This window comes from Lutra lutra, chromosome 1, assembly GCF_902655055.1.
Source record: "Lutra lutra chromosome 1, mLutLut1.2, whole genome shotgun sequence".
In the NCBI taxonomy this organism is placed as follows: domain Eukaryota; kingdom Metazoa; phylum Chordata; class Mammalia; order Carnivora; family Mustelidae; genus Lutra; species Lutra lutra.
Genome location: NC_062278.1, coordinates 49,345,309 through 49,364,655, shown reverse-complemented (window position 1 = coordinate 49,364,655; position 19,347 = coordinate 49,345,309). Strand labels below are relative to the sequence as shown.

Here is a 19,347-nt window from a genome sequence, read left to right as displayed (position 1 = left end):
ACACATCCCTCCTAGAAAGCTGTTGGTGATATGTGTCAGAGGACTCAAATTATTCCCCTCCTTGGATCCATCCCTTTCACATTATTATTTACTAAATTGTGTCCCCCTGCCCCAAATTCATATGTTGAAGTTTTATGTGAGAATGTCAGATTATGACTGTATTTGGAGATAGGGCCTCTAACAATTAAGTTAAAATGATATTATGGTGGGTCCCACTGGTGTGACTGGTGCCCTTATAAGTGAAAGAACTTTGCATACACAGAGAGAAACCAGGAATATGCTCCCACAGAGGAAGACCATGTGAGGACCAGCAAGAAGGTGACCATCTGTAAGCCAAGGAGAGAGGCCTCAGAGAAAACAAACCTCAGACTTCTAACCTCCAGAAGTGTGAGAAAATAAATTTCTGCTGTTGAAGTCACCCAGTCTGTGGTGTTTTGTTATGGCAGCCCAAGCAAACTAACACACATACCTAGAAACTTTCCCTCAAACAATAATAAAAAATATGGTTAAAGATTTGTAAAGCTACTAAAAGATAGTAGGTAAATTTGTATACATTATTCCATTTATTATAGGTAAGACATGGTACTTGGTGCTTTGGACAAATTGGGAGACAAACAGGCACAGCATCCCCCTCTTGGAGATTATGTTGGGAGACAAACATTAAACAAAGAGGGCATATGTCTACTACTTTGGCCAAATGCTATAAAGGGAAAGTTCAAGATACACAGAGAGACTATAACAAGGTAAAATTATGTACGTTCCGGTGGATGTTGGCGTGACTAGGAGGATAAGGGGAGACTTTTGTGAAGGTGTGATGATGAAGATACAATCTGAAGGATGAGCAGGGTTAATCCGGGAACAGGGAACACTGCTCTGCCTCAGGACGAGCCCCATATGTTCTGAGGCCCTGCCACAGAAGAGCTTGCTGGAGTGGAAGGAAATGAAGCCTTCTGAGCGTGAGCATCTGCGGGGAGGGAGGGATGGGTGGGGCTTGAAGTAGGGTAGTATCAAAAGATGGGCAATCTTAAAACATACCCAAATGTTTTGAAAGGTTTTCTTTGTCCTGTGGAATTGTGGGGTTTTTTTTTTTTAGTACTTTTTTTTTATCTAAACAGGGGTTTTTTTTAATCAGGAAAAAAGGGGTGCTTTCAAAAATTGAGACAGACACAGAAGGACAAATACTGAATGATTGCACTTACATGAGGTATCTAAAATCGTCAGACCCAAAATGAAAGACTTTTTGTAGTAATTAACTGAAGCGTCATCTGGAAAAAAATTTTCTAACTTTCAACACTTCCAACACGTGACAATAAGAAGCATAGGTGCTTATTAGGTACCAGGCAATGTCCTAATGACATTAGATAAATTACTCATTGAATCTTCATTACACCCTTATGCGGTATCTGCTATTACCATCAATCCCCTTAACATAGGGGAATCTGAGGCAGAGTGAGGTAAGTAACTCAATCAGTTATGCTGCTAGTGGTAGACCCTGGAAGGCTGCATCTGGAGCCCTCCCTTCACACTTCTTAGCCACCCTACTCAGCTGCCTTCCCAGCGATTCCTCTACAACTAGTAGAAGACAGAAAGCAAATCCATAGAACATTATGCTAAAAGTCCTTCCACAGAGTTGTCACTGTTGCCTGAAACTATCACTAGTTTTGGGGTGCCTGAGTGGCTCAGTTGATTAAGTGTCTGCCCTTGGCTCAGGTCATGATCCCAGCATCCTGGGATGGAGCCCCACATTGGGGGTGGGGTGGGCTCCCTGCTCAGCGGGGAGTCTGCTTCTCTCTCTCCCTCTGCTGCTCCCCCTGCTTGTGCTCGCTAGCTCTCTCTCTTTCTCTCTCTCTCTCATTCTCTCTCAAATGAATAAATAAAATCTTAAAAAAAAAAAAAACTACTATCACCAGTTTCACATCAGGGATTAAGGCATTGTCTTGTATTGAAATGAAATAAAAACTTAATCTGAAAAACAAGAAACTACATTAGTCATGAAGTTAGATTTTTTTTAATTTACTTTAAATCAGCGGTCACAGATTATTATAATGAGTCTTGCCAAAAAGTAGTGTTCTCTGAGAAGGACCAAGTTCTACCCCTTGCCTGCCTTGTTCTTTCTGCCAGATTTGTATTTTCCACTAGACTGGAAGTTCCACAAGCATAGAGATCATGTATGTCTTCTTGTACCCTCTACATGCCTTGCGTAAGTGATGCCTGTCACATAGTAGGTGGTCAATAAATATAGTCAATGAATCAAGGCTCCATCACTTTGCAGGAATCATCACGAGGCTAAAAGCCATATTAGAAACCACATTCAAATGGAAAAGGAAGGGAAAGTTGTTCTCTTCCTATGCATGTAATATGGATGGATATAGGTTCTTAATAGGTTGTGAGAGGGAAGAGCCTCAGCTGGAAGCAGTGGGGAGAGAAGAAAAGAGACAAGGCTGAAAGTAAGCTTTTCTTTTTAAGTCATTGATTGAACTTAAAGCAAAACACACACAATGAAAACCTAATTGTTCTCTGATCTCTAAAGTAAGAAAAATCTGAGCACATTCTAGACTTAGAAAAGTACCCAACACAGGCTCTTGTCATGAATATATGGCGTTTTGTGACTGGAGCTGGACATTCAGACCCTGACTATCTCCCAGGACTCTGCCCACATTGCCCTGGGTCTCCTGCTCTGTGTTCTGCACTCACACGGTCTCTACTCTGTTCAGTCAGTTGCTCATTTTTATTCCATGCTTCATCTCCTCAAATAAACACATACTTTCTGCAGGTGGTCTGATAACTGTGGAATTCACTGTTGACTTAGAGAATCTAAACAGGTTAATTCAGGCAAATGCCCGAAGCTAGTATGAGCAGGAAGAGATATATGGACACTGTTTAGAAATGCATTACATAACAAATTCTGCTGGTTCCAATAGTTTAAGGCAAACAACACTGCAACCTAAAACTGGATTCCCTAAAAAGGGTGGATTATCTCAGTTTTACAGGCATAATAGATGCTAAGATGTATTCAACAAAACTGTCTTTTATTAGTCATTTGTTTTTGTTTCATGTTTTGTTTTCATATTTTCAACAGTTCCAAAGGACTGTGGAGATAAATAGCAAATCACAATTTTTATCTTTGTTTCTCCCTGGTTCTCACTATCTGGAAACTGGAAACTAACTGTACTCCTGGTTCACACACTGTGAATACCTCATTTGAAGTGGAACATAAGAGATTAAAATGAGAGCGTGATAAACAGCTGTTTATTTACAACAGAATCATGGATAGTTGAGAGTTAGAAGAGCTCCCGGACATCATCCAGTACCCACTCTTCTTTTTTACATAAGGAACCTGAAGCTCAAAGACCTGTTGAAACTTTCCCTTTGTCCCTCAGTATGCATTTGCTAAGAAATCTATTTTCAAGGGGTGCCTGTGTGGCTCAGTCACTAAGCATCTGCCTTTGGCTCAAGTCATGATCTCAGGGTCCTGGGATGGAGCCCCACATCAAGCTCCCTGCTTAGTAGGAAGCCTGCTTCTCCTTCTTCTGCTTCCCCTGCTTGTGTTCCCTCTCTCACTGTCTCTCTCTTTGTCAAATAAATAAAATCTATAGAAGGCACGTATTGCATGGAGCACTGTGTATGGTGCATAAACAATGAATTCTGGAACACTGAAAAGAGATTTAAAAAAAATTTTTTTTAAATAAATAAAATCTAAAAATAAATCTATCTTCAAATATTTGTGTCTTAAAGAGGTCTCATTCCTCAAATTTGCTGGTCACTGAAACTAAAAAAGATTTCCATACCTACCATAATATCCCTCACAAGCATTATGCTTCTAGGAACTCTGAGGCTAAAACTGAAATAAAATAACACTGTCCCAAAACACACTGGTTCTGGGGTTGACAGAAGCAGAAGGTTGGGGAGACATTCTCTACAGCTAGAATCCTGAGGGACTTGTGGAAAAGAAAAGCTACATTCTCACTTTTCTTTTTTTAAAGGTTTTATTTATTTATTTATTTATTTATTTATTTATTTATTTATTTATTTGTCAGATAGAGAGAGAGAGAGAGCGCAAGCAGGGGGAGAAGCAGAGGGAGAAGCAGGCTCCCCACAAAGCAAGGAGCCTGATGCGGGACTCAATCAGGTCCTGAGACCATGACCTGAGCTGAAGCCAGATGTTTAACTGACTGAGCCACCCAGGCATCCCTATATTCTTGCTTTTTTATTTACTATTCTATTATAGTAAATGACTGTGAAGCAGAGAGAACCAGGGTCTGTCCCCACCGCTGAGTCCTCACCTGGCCAGCCCCTCCCGTTCAGCCATTAGAATCTTCCTCCTGCTTGCATCTTGCTCCCTAGACACTGGGTACTCTGCCTCCCTGTGGAAAAGTAGTACTGAGGACAGAAAAATGTTGGTTTCCTCTCCCCTCGGGAAACCAAAGGGGAACCAGAAGAAAAAGTGTATCAAATTTATCAAAGGGGCACCTGAGTGGCTCTGTGTGTTAAAGCCTCTGCCTTCAGCTCAGGTCATGATCCCAGGGTCCTGGGATCAAGCCCCGAATCGGGTTCTCTGCTCAGCAGGGAGCCTGCTTCCCTACCTCTCTCTCTCTGCCTGCCTCTCTGCCTACTTGTGATCTCTGTCTTTCAAATAAATAAAAATTTTTTAAAAAATTATCAAAGGTAATGATTTATTATGTGGAATCCCCACGGGAGGGGCTGATTTGAGGTCACCAAATCACGGAGCTATTTTCAGTATTCCAAAGAGAGTATTGGAAATCACACATTGATCCACACCTGATGCTAAACAGACTAATTTATAACATCAAGTGTCTTTCCTTTGACTCAAATCCTATTAACCCTCAGGAGGATTGCCTCAGGTTTATCAGGAACTCTGAATAGTAGTTAAAGAGATCTTAAGCTACTAAAAATGAAGAAATCTTTGCCTACTAAATGAAAATCAGGTCCCGGGAGGACAAGATAAAACAATAGAAAGGACTCTTGTGGGTATAAAAAGGTTTAGAAGTATTGATTTTGAACCAAAGATTTTACACCAAAGGCCTCTTCAAAAATTATCTAATAGAAAGCCCCTTCCCCTAGTCCGGCTCTCCCCTGGTTCTCTGATCATAACTCACTGGGCAGGGCAGGGAGGTTTTCCTGTGAGTAGCATCTTGTGGTCCATGATGGTCCCGGAGTCCTCTCTCATTCTCTTCTATCCAGCTGTGACCCCAGAAGCTGCTCATCCATTTGGCAAAAGACACATCATCGTCGTCATCATCTTTGTGCTCCATGTGTAGGTGATTTAAGTTGTCGAAGGCCTGTCCCTAAATTTGAGAAAGAGCAATATCCTCTGACAGAGCTGACTTGATGAAACCCAGGATCTCCCCCAAAAGCCAAAATGAAACTGTTATTTTCAAATGCTCTCCGCTAATGGGATCCTTAAGGGAGAAAGATTTACTAAACAACCACTTCACCATCAGGCAGCCTCGGGAATGTCTATTTATAAATTGTGCAGCCCACATTCCCTCCCCTCCCCCTGTCTTTTTAAATTGAGGCTTTTTAATCCTTCCATGGCTGGGGCTTGCGCCTCCAAGCCTGAGGGTGGGAAGCACACTCCACTGCCTGGTTTTCCCTGTGCTTTGCTGCCGATGGCATGAGGTCGCATCTCCAGCTGTCCATGATGATGGAGCATGACCCTTATAATGTGCCTGTCTGCTCCAGGATAGCTCTGAAATGGGGCCACTTACAAGGGACAGACTGACTACAGCCTGCAAGATGGCCAGCTATTGGTATGTTGTATCTATTGCCAGATACTCCCCTAATAAATGACATTGATTTTGAAACAAAAATCCAGCTCCTGGGTTTAAGGGAACAGTTTCTTTTGTTGATGTATTATTTATATCTGTAATAAACAGTACATCTGTAATGTACAAACCTTAAGCGTATAGTCTGATGAATTTTTACATACATGTACCAGTAAATAACCACCACCATGAAGGTGAAGACTAAAACATTTTCGGCACCCCTGCTGGTTCCCTTTATTCTTCTTCCAATCCATCCTTTCTCTCCAAAAGGTTATGGCTTCTGGCCACTGTCACTATAGATTAATGTTGCCTGTTTTCGAACTTTCTTTCAATGGAATTATACAGAATGCAGTATTTTGTGTCATTCAACATTTCATCAGTGAGATTTATCCCTATTTTTGTGCAAACGGTAGTTCATACTTTATGGTACTACACTGTATGACTGACTATCCCACATTTAAAAAAATTCAGTCTACTACTGATGGTCATTTGGGGCTGTCATTTGGGTTGTTTCCAGGTGGGGTATTATAAATAAAGCTTCTATTACCATTATAGTCCTTATTTTCTAGTGAGCATTTTTTTGAGATAACAGGACTAATAAATTTCTTAAGCCCTTCCTTTCTGCCAGGTATGAAGTCAAATATTTTACCTATGCTATTTTCATTATAACAACACTGTGACATTATAACAAATCTGTGGAGATTTGTATCACAATTTATAGATAAGGACATTGAGATTCCTATAGATGGCCACTTGCCTGATGTGAAATTACTGCTAAGCAGCACAGCCAAATCTGAAGCAAGGAGTAGAATAATGAAGTCAGACTCTTCCCACCATTCCAGCAGTATTCCAAGAAAACTTTGATAAAGCTTGCATTCTTAGATGGAGGTATTCCTGACCATTTTCTATATGAAAATTCTTCCTTGAGCTACAAAAAGGTGGGCTTAATAATTGTGACCAGTGTTTGTAGAGCATCATACCACAATTTCTAAGTTACTAAGGAAAGTAACCAAAGCATAAAATAGCTTGCAACATTTTTATTTCTTGTCTAAATAGTGAGACATGAGGGCTTGTTACTTTGTAATATTTTTATTACAGAATGCAGAAAGTCTGCTTCTCAATGACCTACATGAGAAAGGAAAAGTTATAACTATAACCATATGTCACCACTGTTGGAGGTCTGTTATTAAAGAAAGAAAGGTAACTCCTCTTGGGGAAGCAGGACCAGGTATGTCCACAAAACTTAACAATAGATAAACCTCTTCTTTTCTATTCCTCTTAAGACAGAAATGTCTTTTCTTCCAATTTCAGAAACAAAAACAAATAAATCTATGATCAGGGGATGGAAAAACCAGAACAGGTCATACCTAATTGTTGCTTAGAAGTATTTTGAAGAAAATACAACTTATTTTCAAACCTCTTTGAGTGACATTTATCTCTTGGAGTTCTGAATCTTTCTTTTAAGGTCTTATAGACAGAAGCTATTTAAATATGGGAAAATGTGCATATATAAATATGGAATTGGCTCATGTAATTATAGAGACTGATAAACTTCACGATATGCCATCTGCAAACTAGAAACCCAAAAAAACCAGTGGTGTAATTCAGTCCAAGTCCAAAGGCCTGATAACTAGGGAAGCTAATGGTGTAAATCCCAGTCCAAGGGCAGAAGAAGTTGAGATGAGATATCCCAGCATAAGCAGTGAGGCAGGGCAAATTCCTCCTTCTGTCTTTTGTTCAATTCAGACCCTCGACTGATTGGATGAGGCCCACCACACTGGGGAGGACAATCTACTTTATTGAGTCTATCATTTCAAGTGCTAATTTCATCAGGAAGTGCCTCCAAAGACACATCCAGAAATAGTGTTTAATCTGGGCTCCCCATAAAATTGACATGTAAAATTAACCATCACAGGCACTAATCCCATTCATGAAGGCTCCACCTTCTCATCTACTTATCACCCAAAGGCTCCGCCTTCAAACCATCATATTGGGGATTAGGCTTCAACATATGAATTTTGCAGAATCACAACATTCAATACATAGCAGGGTACCACATAAACAGCACCCAGTAAAAACTGAGGGCATGAAGTCTCTAATGAGCACATAGACAACATTTCACATGTGTTGCCAAAACTCATTACTGGAGGAATTAAGCACAACCTGTAAGACTTCAGTGGGACAAACAAAACAAAATAAAAAGAAACAACAAAAGGAACCTTTTGGAAGCTTCTACCTGGCTTTCTTCAGACTTAAGCCAATATCCCTTCCCCCTTTTGGATTCTGCTCTGTATCCTTTCAGTGTAATAAATCTTATCCATAAGTATAACTATATGCTGTGGATTCTTCTAGCAAATCCTTAAACTGGGGGGTGACAGTTGGTGTCAGAAGTGTGATTTATTAAAAACAACCCTGACTCATTGAAATATGGCTAAAACAGTGGTCAGAGAAAGAAAGTATGAGGGGGATACAATTATGAACCTTCACATACCAATGGTTATCTAGTCATGTGGTATGAAACAGCAACTGAGATGTCTTTTCTGGAAGGTGAAGGTTACCTATGGAACTTGAAAATGATAGCTCCAACCCTAGGAGAACTGGATCCATAGGCCACTTTTGGCCAAGGTAGCTAAGGTAAAGGAATTAAAAATTATAGCCTGGCTGATGTCTTTAGGTTTTGTTCTCCCCTTTAGGTGGGAGGAGAAAGGGTTCGAACGCTGCCAAAAAACATTTCCCAAAATGTAGTATGTTTGTACTGCTCACTCCTCCAAGTGAGAGGAAATAAGATTAAGTCAATTCCAAGGCTGGCACAAACTTTAGACAAATCAGAAAAAAAGAAGAGCAGAAAAATAACACTCTATCCGCTGGTATAGCAGCCTGTTGCATTCCAGCTGGGATCTCTCAGTAGTTGTAACATTAATCTTGAAAGTGTTGAATTTCCTGCTAAGGTTTGAGTAAACTTGCAAAAAAAGAGAGAGAGAGAGAGACTTCTAAAATGGCTTTTTACTTTGTGCCTATTGCTTCTGGGTATGTGATTTTAAAAACCAGTATAAATTATATTCTTGTAATCTCATAAATGCTAATGGGATTATTCCAACATGGAAAGCTGCCCAATAATAGGTGTGAGTAGAACAGGATTTCTTGCTTGGATGGATTAAAAATTTAAAATCCTTGAAAATCTGAGTATTGAAATCTTCACAGGTAATTATTGTTCCCATGATTTTTACCTATTGGGGCCTATGAGAAAAGGCAGACAACATAAAAGGAGAAGTAATCTGCACAGGAAAATGCACTTTTAGAGTTTTAAAAAGCAGTTTTTAGTTTGATAATAAGTTTCTGTAAAATCAGATGTCTGACTCTTAGAGACTGATGATTGTCTAGACTAATTGTGCCTATTTTTGAGTAGGTCAATTTGGACTCTAAGACTGACAAGATAAAAGGGGCTTAGCAGAACTTGGAATTCCACTGTTGGCCCCTGTAGTCTCTCATCTTTGCTGCTGCCAAGGAAGAAAAGTCACTAGCTTCTGGAATCCTGAATCCAGAGATCCTAATTGCCTGGACCTGATGGTAGCCTGAAACCTAATAACATCTGTAACAGATTAGTTCAATCTTGGAAAACAGACATAGGCTTAATGAACAGAACTGAGATGCTGGGACTACTGCAGACTTAAGACACCCCTCCATGGGGCCGTGGGCTATAAAAACATCATGGGTGCTCTCTGGACCACGTGGGTCACCTGCAGATGCCCATAAGAAAGGGCATATTCCCTGATGGAACCATCTGAAACCAAGCTGCTGTTGGCTGTATATTTCTAATGTAGGGACTAATTGCATTTGAGATGAATGACCAAAAGGAACCTAAGCTGTGATTCCTGATGAAAGCTGCAAGTTGGAAGAGAACACAGCACGGAAGTAGGACCTCTCTGCCCACTCCTGACAGAAAGGACTCTCAACCCCTGCTCAGGAATGTCTCACTGCTGTTGACTTATGTCTGACTTTCAAGAATATTTGAAATTTGTAACAAGAGACTGATGGCCTGATTCAACTTTACTCACCTTCCTCCTAAGTTAGGCAGTTTGATTATTAAAAACAGCTATTCCCAAAAAGGGATTATTCTTTTTCAGGCTGCCTACTGAATAAATGATCAGGATGAAAAGGGTGGGGGCTATGTAAACATGTTCTGAAAACTTTTGAAAATTCAAGGTTTTGTCCTAACCAGTTCCTGACCATGCTGTCTTTCTGGTTAAGTTATATTAACAGTGTTTTTCTATGTACACTCTTCTGTCCCTCTGTTACAAATTCCTTAAATCATCACTTATTAAGTGGGCCACAGGATGTCAGAGAGTGAATTGTGGCTCAACAACAGACATAAGAGGAATTAAAATAGGGAAGTTTATTACTTACAAGTCCTGGAGGAAGTGCCTGGCACACCTTGAGGGGCCATGTGCAGAGGTCAAAGCAGAGTGCAGACAGAGAGAGGTAGACATTGGGGCACGTTTTTATTAGAGTCTGCAAGTGGAGTGCTTTGGAGTTCCTGGGGCTAAGGTTAGGTTGGTCAACTGAAACCAAAAGGGCAGGGTTTGCAATGCCACACTGAAGTCTTATCTAAGGAGCCACGAGGAGAGAAGGCAGTGGGGGCAGGGCAAATGGTTGATCATGAGGGATGTTGGGGAAGTGCCAGCAGGAACTTACATGTGCTTGTGACTCTGTGGACTGCTATCTAGGGCATGTGCTTAGGTGAGGGGACTAGTGTCAGTTTCAGGACACTGCTTGGCCAAACAAAATGAGGTCAATGCAGCAATACCATGCAGTAACTTAACTAAATTCTTGACACCCTCTTTTTACCCAGCCCTTTTGGATTATAGATGAGAATAAAAATGACTGGGGAAAAAAATGTAAAGTAATGACTATTAAATGAGACACACTGATTTTGTAATAACATGGGGTGGGGGGGAAAGCCCAGCATCTGGGAGATATAGGGAAAGAGGATGTTAATGATCTCATTTTCATAACTTCTCTGTTTTTCAGAACTGCTCCTGAATGCCACTGTTGCCTTCCCAGGATGCTGTGAGGTCTTGAATTCGAACCACTACTGAGCCTGTGATCACACCTGACAGCACTGACTGTGGGACAGCAACGGTGGGCCCAGGTCCTATGTTCCCATGAAGAACAGCTCTAGATGTTGTCCACATTCATGAGGCAAATGAACTGATGTCAAAGACAAGCAAAATTGGTGAAACTGCCTTCTGGAAGTCCTTCTAAAACTAAGGACTCAACTGCATTATTTCAACTGGACAGAGAACCCTAGGGCAGAAGGACTCACAGCGGGAAGCCAAACTAGGGGCCCTCTTTACCTCTAATCCCTACTAATGTATGTCTTCATTGGGTGACCTGCCAGTTGCAAATTTTTTGTTTCCAAGGGTACTCTCTGGGATTACTCTTCTTGAATATGTACCTTCTTAACGTTCATGGATCGCCTCAGTCCTGGAAGGCATGCAGCTCAGCTTCAACTTACCAGGCAGAGTCCTACTGTGTTTGAATGGATAGTTCAAGCCAGGTAAAAAGGTGAAGGCAAAAACTTTAGGAGAAACCACCAGGCTTTCTAAGATTGACCTTTATTGTCGATGGGATTTGTTTTAATTGGCTAAATCCAGGACCCTGGAGGGCATACTAGCAAGATGCTTTCTCCCTGCCACAGGGGGTCCTGTTGACAATAATTTTGCTCTAAAAAAGCATTGGCCAAATGGGGTGGACTTTGTAGGAAGGAGTTAACAAAGTAGCCTGAGACTACACATCCTTAGAAAAGCCTTGCTTGATCCTTGGCTGGCAGATGGGATCTTGACTGGTAAGCAGTTCTACAGTAATATAAAACTTACCCTAATTGATGAATGGCTTAAACTGCTTATACAACCAATGGTTTATTCTGAACAACTACATTTTTTTCTGGAAGTCTGGAATTTTTTGTATAGGCTAGGCAGTATGTGTCTGCATGACCAGATTCCAGTAAAAGCCTTGAGCTCTGAGTCCCCAGTAAGTTTCCCTGGTAAATAACACTTCTCATCACTGGAAGAATTAAGCATGTTCTATGTGACTCCATGGGAAAGGACCAGTCTTCACTTTGCTGACTTTTCTTTGTGTCCTTTCAATGTAATAAACGTTAGCTATCAGTATAACTACATACTGAGCCCTGTGAGTCCTATATGTCACTGAACCTAGGTCTGGTCTTTGGGACCCCCAAGACAAGAAGGAAAAGGAACTCTTCAAACCTGGGCCAAAATTCTCCCAAAGCAACAAGATATGAAGTTACCCCCAAAAGAAAAATAATTTGGTCTACAGTATATAAAATAAATCCACCTCCATTTTTCTCCTAGTTAAGCCCATTTCCTTAAATGTATGAGAAAAGATGGCTCCCCAATTTGCCTGGACTCAGTTTCTTATAAGAAACCTGGAGCAGCAAGGCAACAGCAGTAGTTGCCAGATTTTTCGGGGCTGGAGAACTGCTCTTCTAGGCCTGTTTCCGGAGCCCTCGCACAAGAGGAAGCCAATCCGCCCCACCCCAGTCACCATGAGCCTGCCCTGACCTGGACACCTGCCCTGAACAGATGCTGCCAGGGGCAGAGGACCAAAGGGAGTTGCCCTTTTGACCCTGCTGCAATGCTCTACCTTGCCAAGCCCATGGTGTCAAAATTGTCAAGTGGCTTGAGACAGCTGTAGTTTTCTAAAGAGCTTGCCTGTGTATTTTCTTACCATGCTCAACGTGAAAGGAATTACCTTCTCTTAGAGGGTAGGAAGCTTGTAGCGCTCATGTTCTCATAAAGCAGACGTCACGGACGCTCAGGTAATCGGTGAAAATAATCCTTCGGCTGTGTATAAATGAGGTGGCTTTTCAATGTCCTCTTTCACAGTCCCTGCTTCAGGAGACTGTAATCCTGGAGGGAAAATGATTTTCTCTTTATTTCATTGTCTCTTTCATTTATTTAACTCCCATTAGTTATTTCAATGCATTCCTTTTACTTAGTTCATCCTCCATAGCCCCTATTGTTACAGTAATTTATTTTTTTCATTCATTTTTTTTTCTTGCTAGTTAAAGGGAAGAATTTTTCCCACACTATTTTCAAGTTTGCCTAAGCCACTCTCATTCCAGAAAAGAAATGCTATGTACAGAAAAACTAAGCTGGGGCATCTTTATATATTTATATACAGCCAAAATACATCAGTGGTTTTTACACAGTTTTTACCTGCCAAAAAGCAGTGCTTGAATACTTGAAACTGTGAGCTGTTAATTTAATATCCTGATTGTCAGAATGTTCTTTTACAGGTAATAAGTTAAAGCCCAGTCATCCATTTCCGTGACTGTTACCAAGTTACACTGTGAAGTTTGCCACTCTGTTGCTTGGTGTTTAACTAAGTGTCTGAAAGTATGTATTACTTGAGCATACCTCATCATCACTTCTTATTCTAAAAAGCTATACCATTTCTATTATGAAAGCACTGTTGATGTAAAAAATATCGGGGGGGGGGTTGTGTTTTCAGAGGTTTGCCTATTGGTTATATAATATCTAGTTACTTTGGCAGTAAGCATCATCAAGTTCTGCAGGATTTGGGCTAATGGTAGGCTTGACAACAGTCAAAGTCGTCAGATGTTGGAATAGGTTTTTTAAGACAAGATATCATCTCTTCCACAAGAGACCTTGAAGCACAGTATTGATTCTCATCTGTCAGAGATGGAATCTATGCAGCTTTGCCTCCAGCAGTGTTATGCCTTATATGGCCTCTCAAGGTCTCCTTGATCCCTGGGCAGCTATTATTCTAAAACAGATTGAACACACTATTTGTTAAAATTTACCACTCTGGGGAAAAAAAAAAAAAAACTACCAGTTTAGCTCATCAATGTTTTATACTTCAGAAAAGGCTTCCTCCCAGTTACTAACTACAATTTCATAGAATCTAAGGGTAATGTCTCAGCACTTTTTTTTAGTCCGAGTCTACAAACCTCCCCATAGAAGTGCCCCAGAAAAGAATTGAGAGAATTTAAGAATCCTGTGAGTCTCACTTCTAAGAGGGGAAAAATTTTGCCATGTACTATAACAGAGTGGATCACCAAACATTTAAAGGAAACTGTGACAAAATACTTATGACATTTAGAAAAAGAAATTGGAAAGATTTAAGTTTGAGTCAATAGACAATGAGCAGGGGTGCCCAGGTGGCTTAGTTGGATGGGCATCACACTCTTGATTTCGGCTCAGCTCATGATCTCAGGGTTGTGAGATTAACCACCCCTGCACCTCACTTGTCCCCCACCCAGGTGCAGCTCAGCACTCAGCAGGAAGTCTGCTTAAGATTCTTTCTCTCCCTCTCCCTCTGTCCCTCACCTCTTTCCTCCCCTTCTCTCTCTCAAAGAAATAAATCCTTAAAAAAATAAAAATAAACAATGGGTAATTTTCACACTGTTATAAATAAAAACTTTAACAAAGCTCCAGAACGATCTGTTCTGAGGATCAAATGCCATACACTCTTAGTATAAATGTGGTCTTTCTGGAAAGAAATACAGCAAGATGTATTAAGAAGATTTGTTTTAAATATTCATGTTCCTTGGCCCAGAAATTTCTCTTCTTAGAATTGTAAGTATATAATCAGAGGTATGCAGAGGAAATTTGTTCATCATAACATTATTAAAAATAGCAAAAATGTGGGGTGCCTGGGTGGCTCAGTTAGGTGTTCCACTCTTGGTTTTGACTCAGGTCATGATCTTCAGATTGTGGGATCAAGGCCCCCATCTGCTCTATGCTCAGCACAGAGTCTGGAATCTGCTTGTCCCTCTCCCTCTCTCTCTGCCCCTCCTCCCCACGTACACACACTCTTTCCCAAATAAATTATTAAATAAAATATTTTAATAAAATAAAATAGCAGAAATGTGGAAACATCTTAAAAGCATAATTGGAGACCATGCTAATAAATTATGGTATCTTCATACAACAGAATTCTATGCAATCTTAAAAAAAATCAAGGGATTTAATGACACAGGGAACTTCTCAAAATAAAATCTTTGGTGACAAAATCAAAATATAATACACTGTGATAGTTAATTTTATTTGTCAACTTGACTGGGCCATGGTGCCTTGCTATTTAGTCAAACATTATTCTGGATTTCCATGAGAGCATTTGTGAATGAGATTTACAATTTTTTTAAGTATAAATTGTTATTTATTTATTTATTTGTGGCAAATCAAATTTTTAAAAATTTTTTCATTTGAGTATAGTTGACCCATAATGGTATATTAGTTTCAGGTGTACAACATAGTGATTTAACATCTCTATATGTTATGCTATGCTCACTACAGGTGTAGCTACCATCTGTCACCGTATGATGTTCTTACAATATCATTGACTGTATTCCCTGTATTATACTTCTTATTCCCATGACTTGTTCATTTCATAATTGGAAGGCTGTATCTCCCACTCCCCCTCATCCATTTGGCTTATCCCTTTGGCAACCATCAGTTTGGCATCTTTTCCTGTAAGTCTGATTCTGCTTTTTGTTTGCTCATTCATTTATTTGGTAGATTCCACATATAAGTGAAATCACGTGGTATTTGTCTTTCTCAATCTGACTTATTTCACTCAGCATAATACCCTCTAGGTCTACCCATGTTGTCACAAATGGCAAGATTTCTGGATGAGATTTATATTTCAACTGGTGGATTTTGAGTAAAGCAGATTGCCCTCTATAATGTGGGTGGGCCTCATTTAACTAAATAGTTTGAATAGAAAATAAGATTGACCTACCCCAAGCAAGAGAATTCTACTAACAGACTGCCTTTGGACTTCAAGTGCAATATTGCTTCCCCTGGGTCTCCAGCTTCCTGACTCACCCTGTAGATTTTGGACTTATCAGCCTCCATAATCATGTGAATCAATTCCTTAATAAATCTCCCCCTCTCTCTTTCTACATGACACACACCAACACAAACACACACACACACACACACACACACCCTATTGGTTTTATTTCTCTGGAGAACCCTAATAGATAGTTTATACTAGTATGATCTCAAATATCAACTATGAATCATGGGATTTCAGATAATTTTTTTTGTTCTTTCTATTTTTCTCTACATTCTCTCTCTTTTTTTTAAAGATTTTATTTATTTATTTCACAGAAAGAGATCACAAGTAGAGAGGCAGACAGAGAGAGAGGGGGAAATAGCTCCCTGCTGAGCAGAGAACCAAATGCAGGGCTCGATCCCAGGACCCAGAGACCATGACCTGAACCAAAGGCAGAGGTTAACCCACTGAGCCACCCAGGCGCTCCTTTTCTCTACATTCTGTAAGTGATCATGTAGCACTTTTGTAATCATGAAAAGATGTTATTTTAAAATGACTCCTGTACGTCATACCTAATGGTGAAAGGCAGAAAGTTTTCCCCATGAGATCAGGAAAAAGGCAAGAATGCCCACTCTTACCACTCTGATTCAACACAGTACTAGAAGTTCTAGCCAGTGCAATAAGGGAAGAAAATGGGAGGGGGGTGAGGGAAGGCATACATATTTAAAGAAAGAAATAAAATTGTCTCTATTTGCAGATGATTGTATCTAGATAAAACCGCAAGGGATTTACAAAACCACTCTGAGAACCTATAAGTGAGTTTCACTAACGTCCCAAGATACAGGTTCAATACAAAGAAAACTTAATTGCATTTCTACATACTAAAAATGAATATGTGGAAATTAAAATTTAAATCACAATACCATTTATAATTGCCCCCTAAAGAAAGTGAAATATTTAGATACAAATCTAAGAAAACATGTACAGAATCTGTATTCTGAAAATGAGAAAAAGCTGATGAAAGAAATCAAAGAAGACTAAAGAAACGGAAAGGCTTATTCATGAATAAGTCATGAAGCAAAGATGTCAGTTCTCCCCATACTGAACTCTAGGTTTAATACAAATTCCTATCCAGGTGTTTGCAGACATGGAAAAGCTTATTCTAAAATTGATAGAAATTCAAAAGACATGAAATAGTTAAAACAATTCTGAAAATGAGGAGTAAATTGGGAGAACCATGCTCTACAATGTTAAGGCTTACTGTAGAGCTACAATAATAGAGACGGTATTGTGTTGGTAGAAATACACATAGAGCAATGGATCAGAATAGAGAATCCAGGAAAAGATACAGACACAGATATCTAAACTAAATTTTAAAAAGTGCAAAAGCAATTCGAGTAAGGAAAGTTGAGTAAGGAAAAACCTATTTAACAAATGGTGCTGGAACAATTAGACATTCACAGTTTCAAAAAATGAATCTTTCAGCAGCCATCCAGCAGGGCGTGTGCATCTGTGTTCACCATGTTTAAAAAAAAAAAAAAGTAAAAAAAAAATGAATCTTGACCTATGTCTCATACCCAATACCAAAAATTAACTCACAGTGGATCACAAACTCAAACATAAATTATGAAGCTATAAAACTTTTAGGAAAAAAAAATGGAGAAAATGTTTGAGATCAAGAACTAGGCAAAGGGGTGCCTAGCTGGCTCATTTGGTGGAGACTGTGATTCTTGATCCCAGGGTTGTGAGTTCAAGCCCCATACTGGGTATAGAAGTGAGATTATTTAAAAATAAAATCTTTAAAAAAATTTTTTTAAAGAAACAGAGCAAAGAGTTCTTAGATTTCATACTAGATGTGCAATTCACAAAGGGAAAAATGGATTAACTAGATCTCATCATTTTAAAATCTTTTGCCCTTTAAATGACCCTGTGAAGAAAATGAAAAGACAAGGTGAAGACTAGGAGAAAATATTTGCGTTTGCCAACATATCCAACTAGTTTCTAGAACATATAAATAGCTTTCAAAATTTGACACTAAAAGAAGAAAGAACTGAATTAAGAAACGAGCAAAAGACATTTAAGACATTACATTGAAAAAAACAGACATCAAATAAGCACATGGAAAGGTGTCAACATCATTACCCCTCAGGTCAATGAAAATTAAAACCAAAATCAGATATCACTATAAATACCTATCAGAATGGATAAAAAAATTTTAAAATAGTGTCAACACCAAATGTTGGAGAAGAAGCAGAGAAGTTAAATCCTTCTTATTATGGTGCTGATGGGACTTAAAAATGGTACAGCCACTTTGGAAAATGGTTTACCAGTTTATTTTAAAACTAAAAATGCAACTACTATATGATCCAGCAATGGCACTCTTGGGTATTTATCTTAGAGAAATTAAAACTTTGTTCATGCAAAAACCTACATATGAATGTGCAGATTTGATGCAAACAACAATTTAGATTGCTTTTAAGAGAATTATGCTGAGTGAAAAAGTTTAGTCTCAAAATAATACATACTATATAATTTTATTTATATAGCATATGTGAAATAACACAGTCACAGAGGTGAAGAACAGATTAGTGATTGCCAAGGGTTAAGGATTGGAAGCCGGGGCTTTTGGCTATAAAAGTTCAGCATGAGGGAGTTGGGATGATGGAATAGTTCTACATTTTTATTGCAGTGGTAGTTACATGACACATGTTAAAACTGTGCAGAACTGTAACTCCCACATACAACAAGTGTGTGCATAGCTGATGAAAGCTAAATAAATTCTGTGGATTGTATCAATTTCAATTTCCTGGTTTTAATATTGTCCTATAATTGTCAATATGTGAAAAGTGGTGTGAAAGGTATGAGATCCCCATGTGCATTTACTTGCAACTTCCCGTGAAACTATAATTATTTCATAATAGAGGTAAAAAGAAAAATGTCTGGTAGCAAGAAAAAGAAACTTCTCTAAATAAGTAGCTACAAGATTAAAGTGCTGTTGACCTAGAGGTATTCTGGGAAGATAATAATGAGGATAGCATAGATTTTCAACCTCTCTGAATCCCCACATAAAAACCAATAGAGCAATCGTAGAGGAAAATATCCATGGACAACTCTACAGCAAATACTGGTGACAAGGTATACTTCATTCCCAAGTAGACAGTGTGGGGACAAACTTCCAACAGCTAAGACCTGGGATAGTTGTTCATGAAGGAGGAAAAGAAAACAACAAAGCAACTGCCAGACCTGAGAACAGGAGAACCACAAAATAGCCAATACTTTGGAAAACATAAGGGACCAATTTGAGAATAGCATTAATCTTTTATCCAGCAACATTGCTAAATTATTAGTTCTAGTATATTATGCTTTTTTAAAATTTTCTATGGAGACAACCATATTATCTATAAATAATGAAAAGTTACTTCTTTCCAATCTTCCTTTATTTCCTTTTTGTCTAATTATTTTGGCTAACACCTTCAGTACTATATAACAGAACCCAGAATCCCTGACTGGTTCTTGGCTTCAAAGAGAAAAGTACTAACGTTTCACTATTGGTATGATTATTTATTCAGATTTCCAGATTATCTTTATCAAAGTTCTATAATAAAAATGTTTTTCTAACTGTGTCACAGGCAAATAGGGCAAGACTGTGACACTGGTTAAATCTTAGTGGAAGATGGTGGTAGATTAAAAAGAATTGCAACTTTTTTGCTACTTCTCCCATTGAGAGTTGGAGTCT

The 19,347-nt window shown here is 39.1% G+C and overlaps 1 protein-coding gene across 4 annotated transcripts in view; it reads right to left on the bottom strand.

The window, feature by feature from the left end:
- Positions 1-19,347, bottom strand: part of LNP1 (leukemia NUP98 fusion partner 1) — a 35,799-nt gene that overhangs the window by 7,612 nt on the left and 8,840 nt on the right. For 2 of the 4 annotated variants that reach the window (XM_047723138.1, XM_047723131.1), the window contains 2 exons: positions 12,558-12,715; positions 5,118-5,306 (listed from right to left, as the gene is read on the bottom strand). In XM_047723138.1, coding sequence (XP_047579094.1) covers positions 5,118-5,273 — 156 coding nt within the window. In that variant the 5' untranslated portion in view covers positions 5,274-5,306; positions 12,558-12,715. Of the gene's footprint in view, positions 1-5,117; positions 5,307-7,745; positions 7,865-10,190; positions 10,331-12,557; positions 12,716-19,347 lie in introns of those variants that run through there. The other 2 variants (XM_047723147.1, XM_047723158.1) reach the window with 2 other exon arrangements.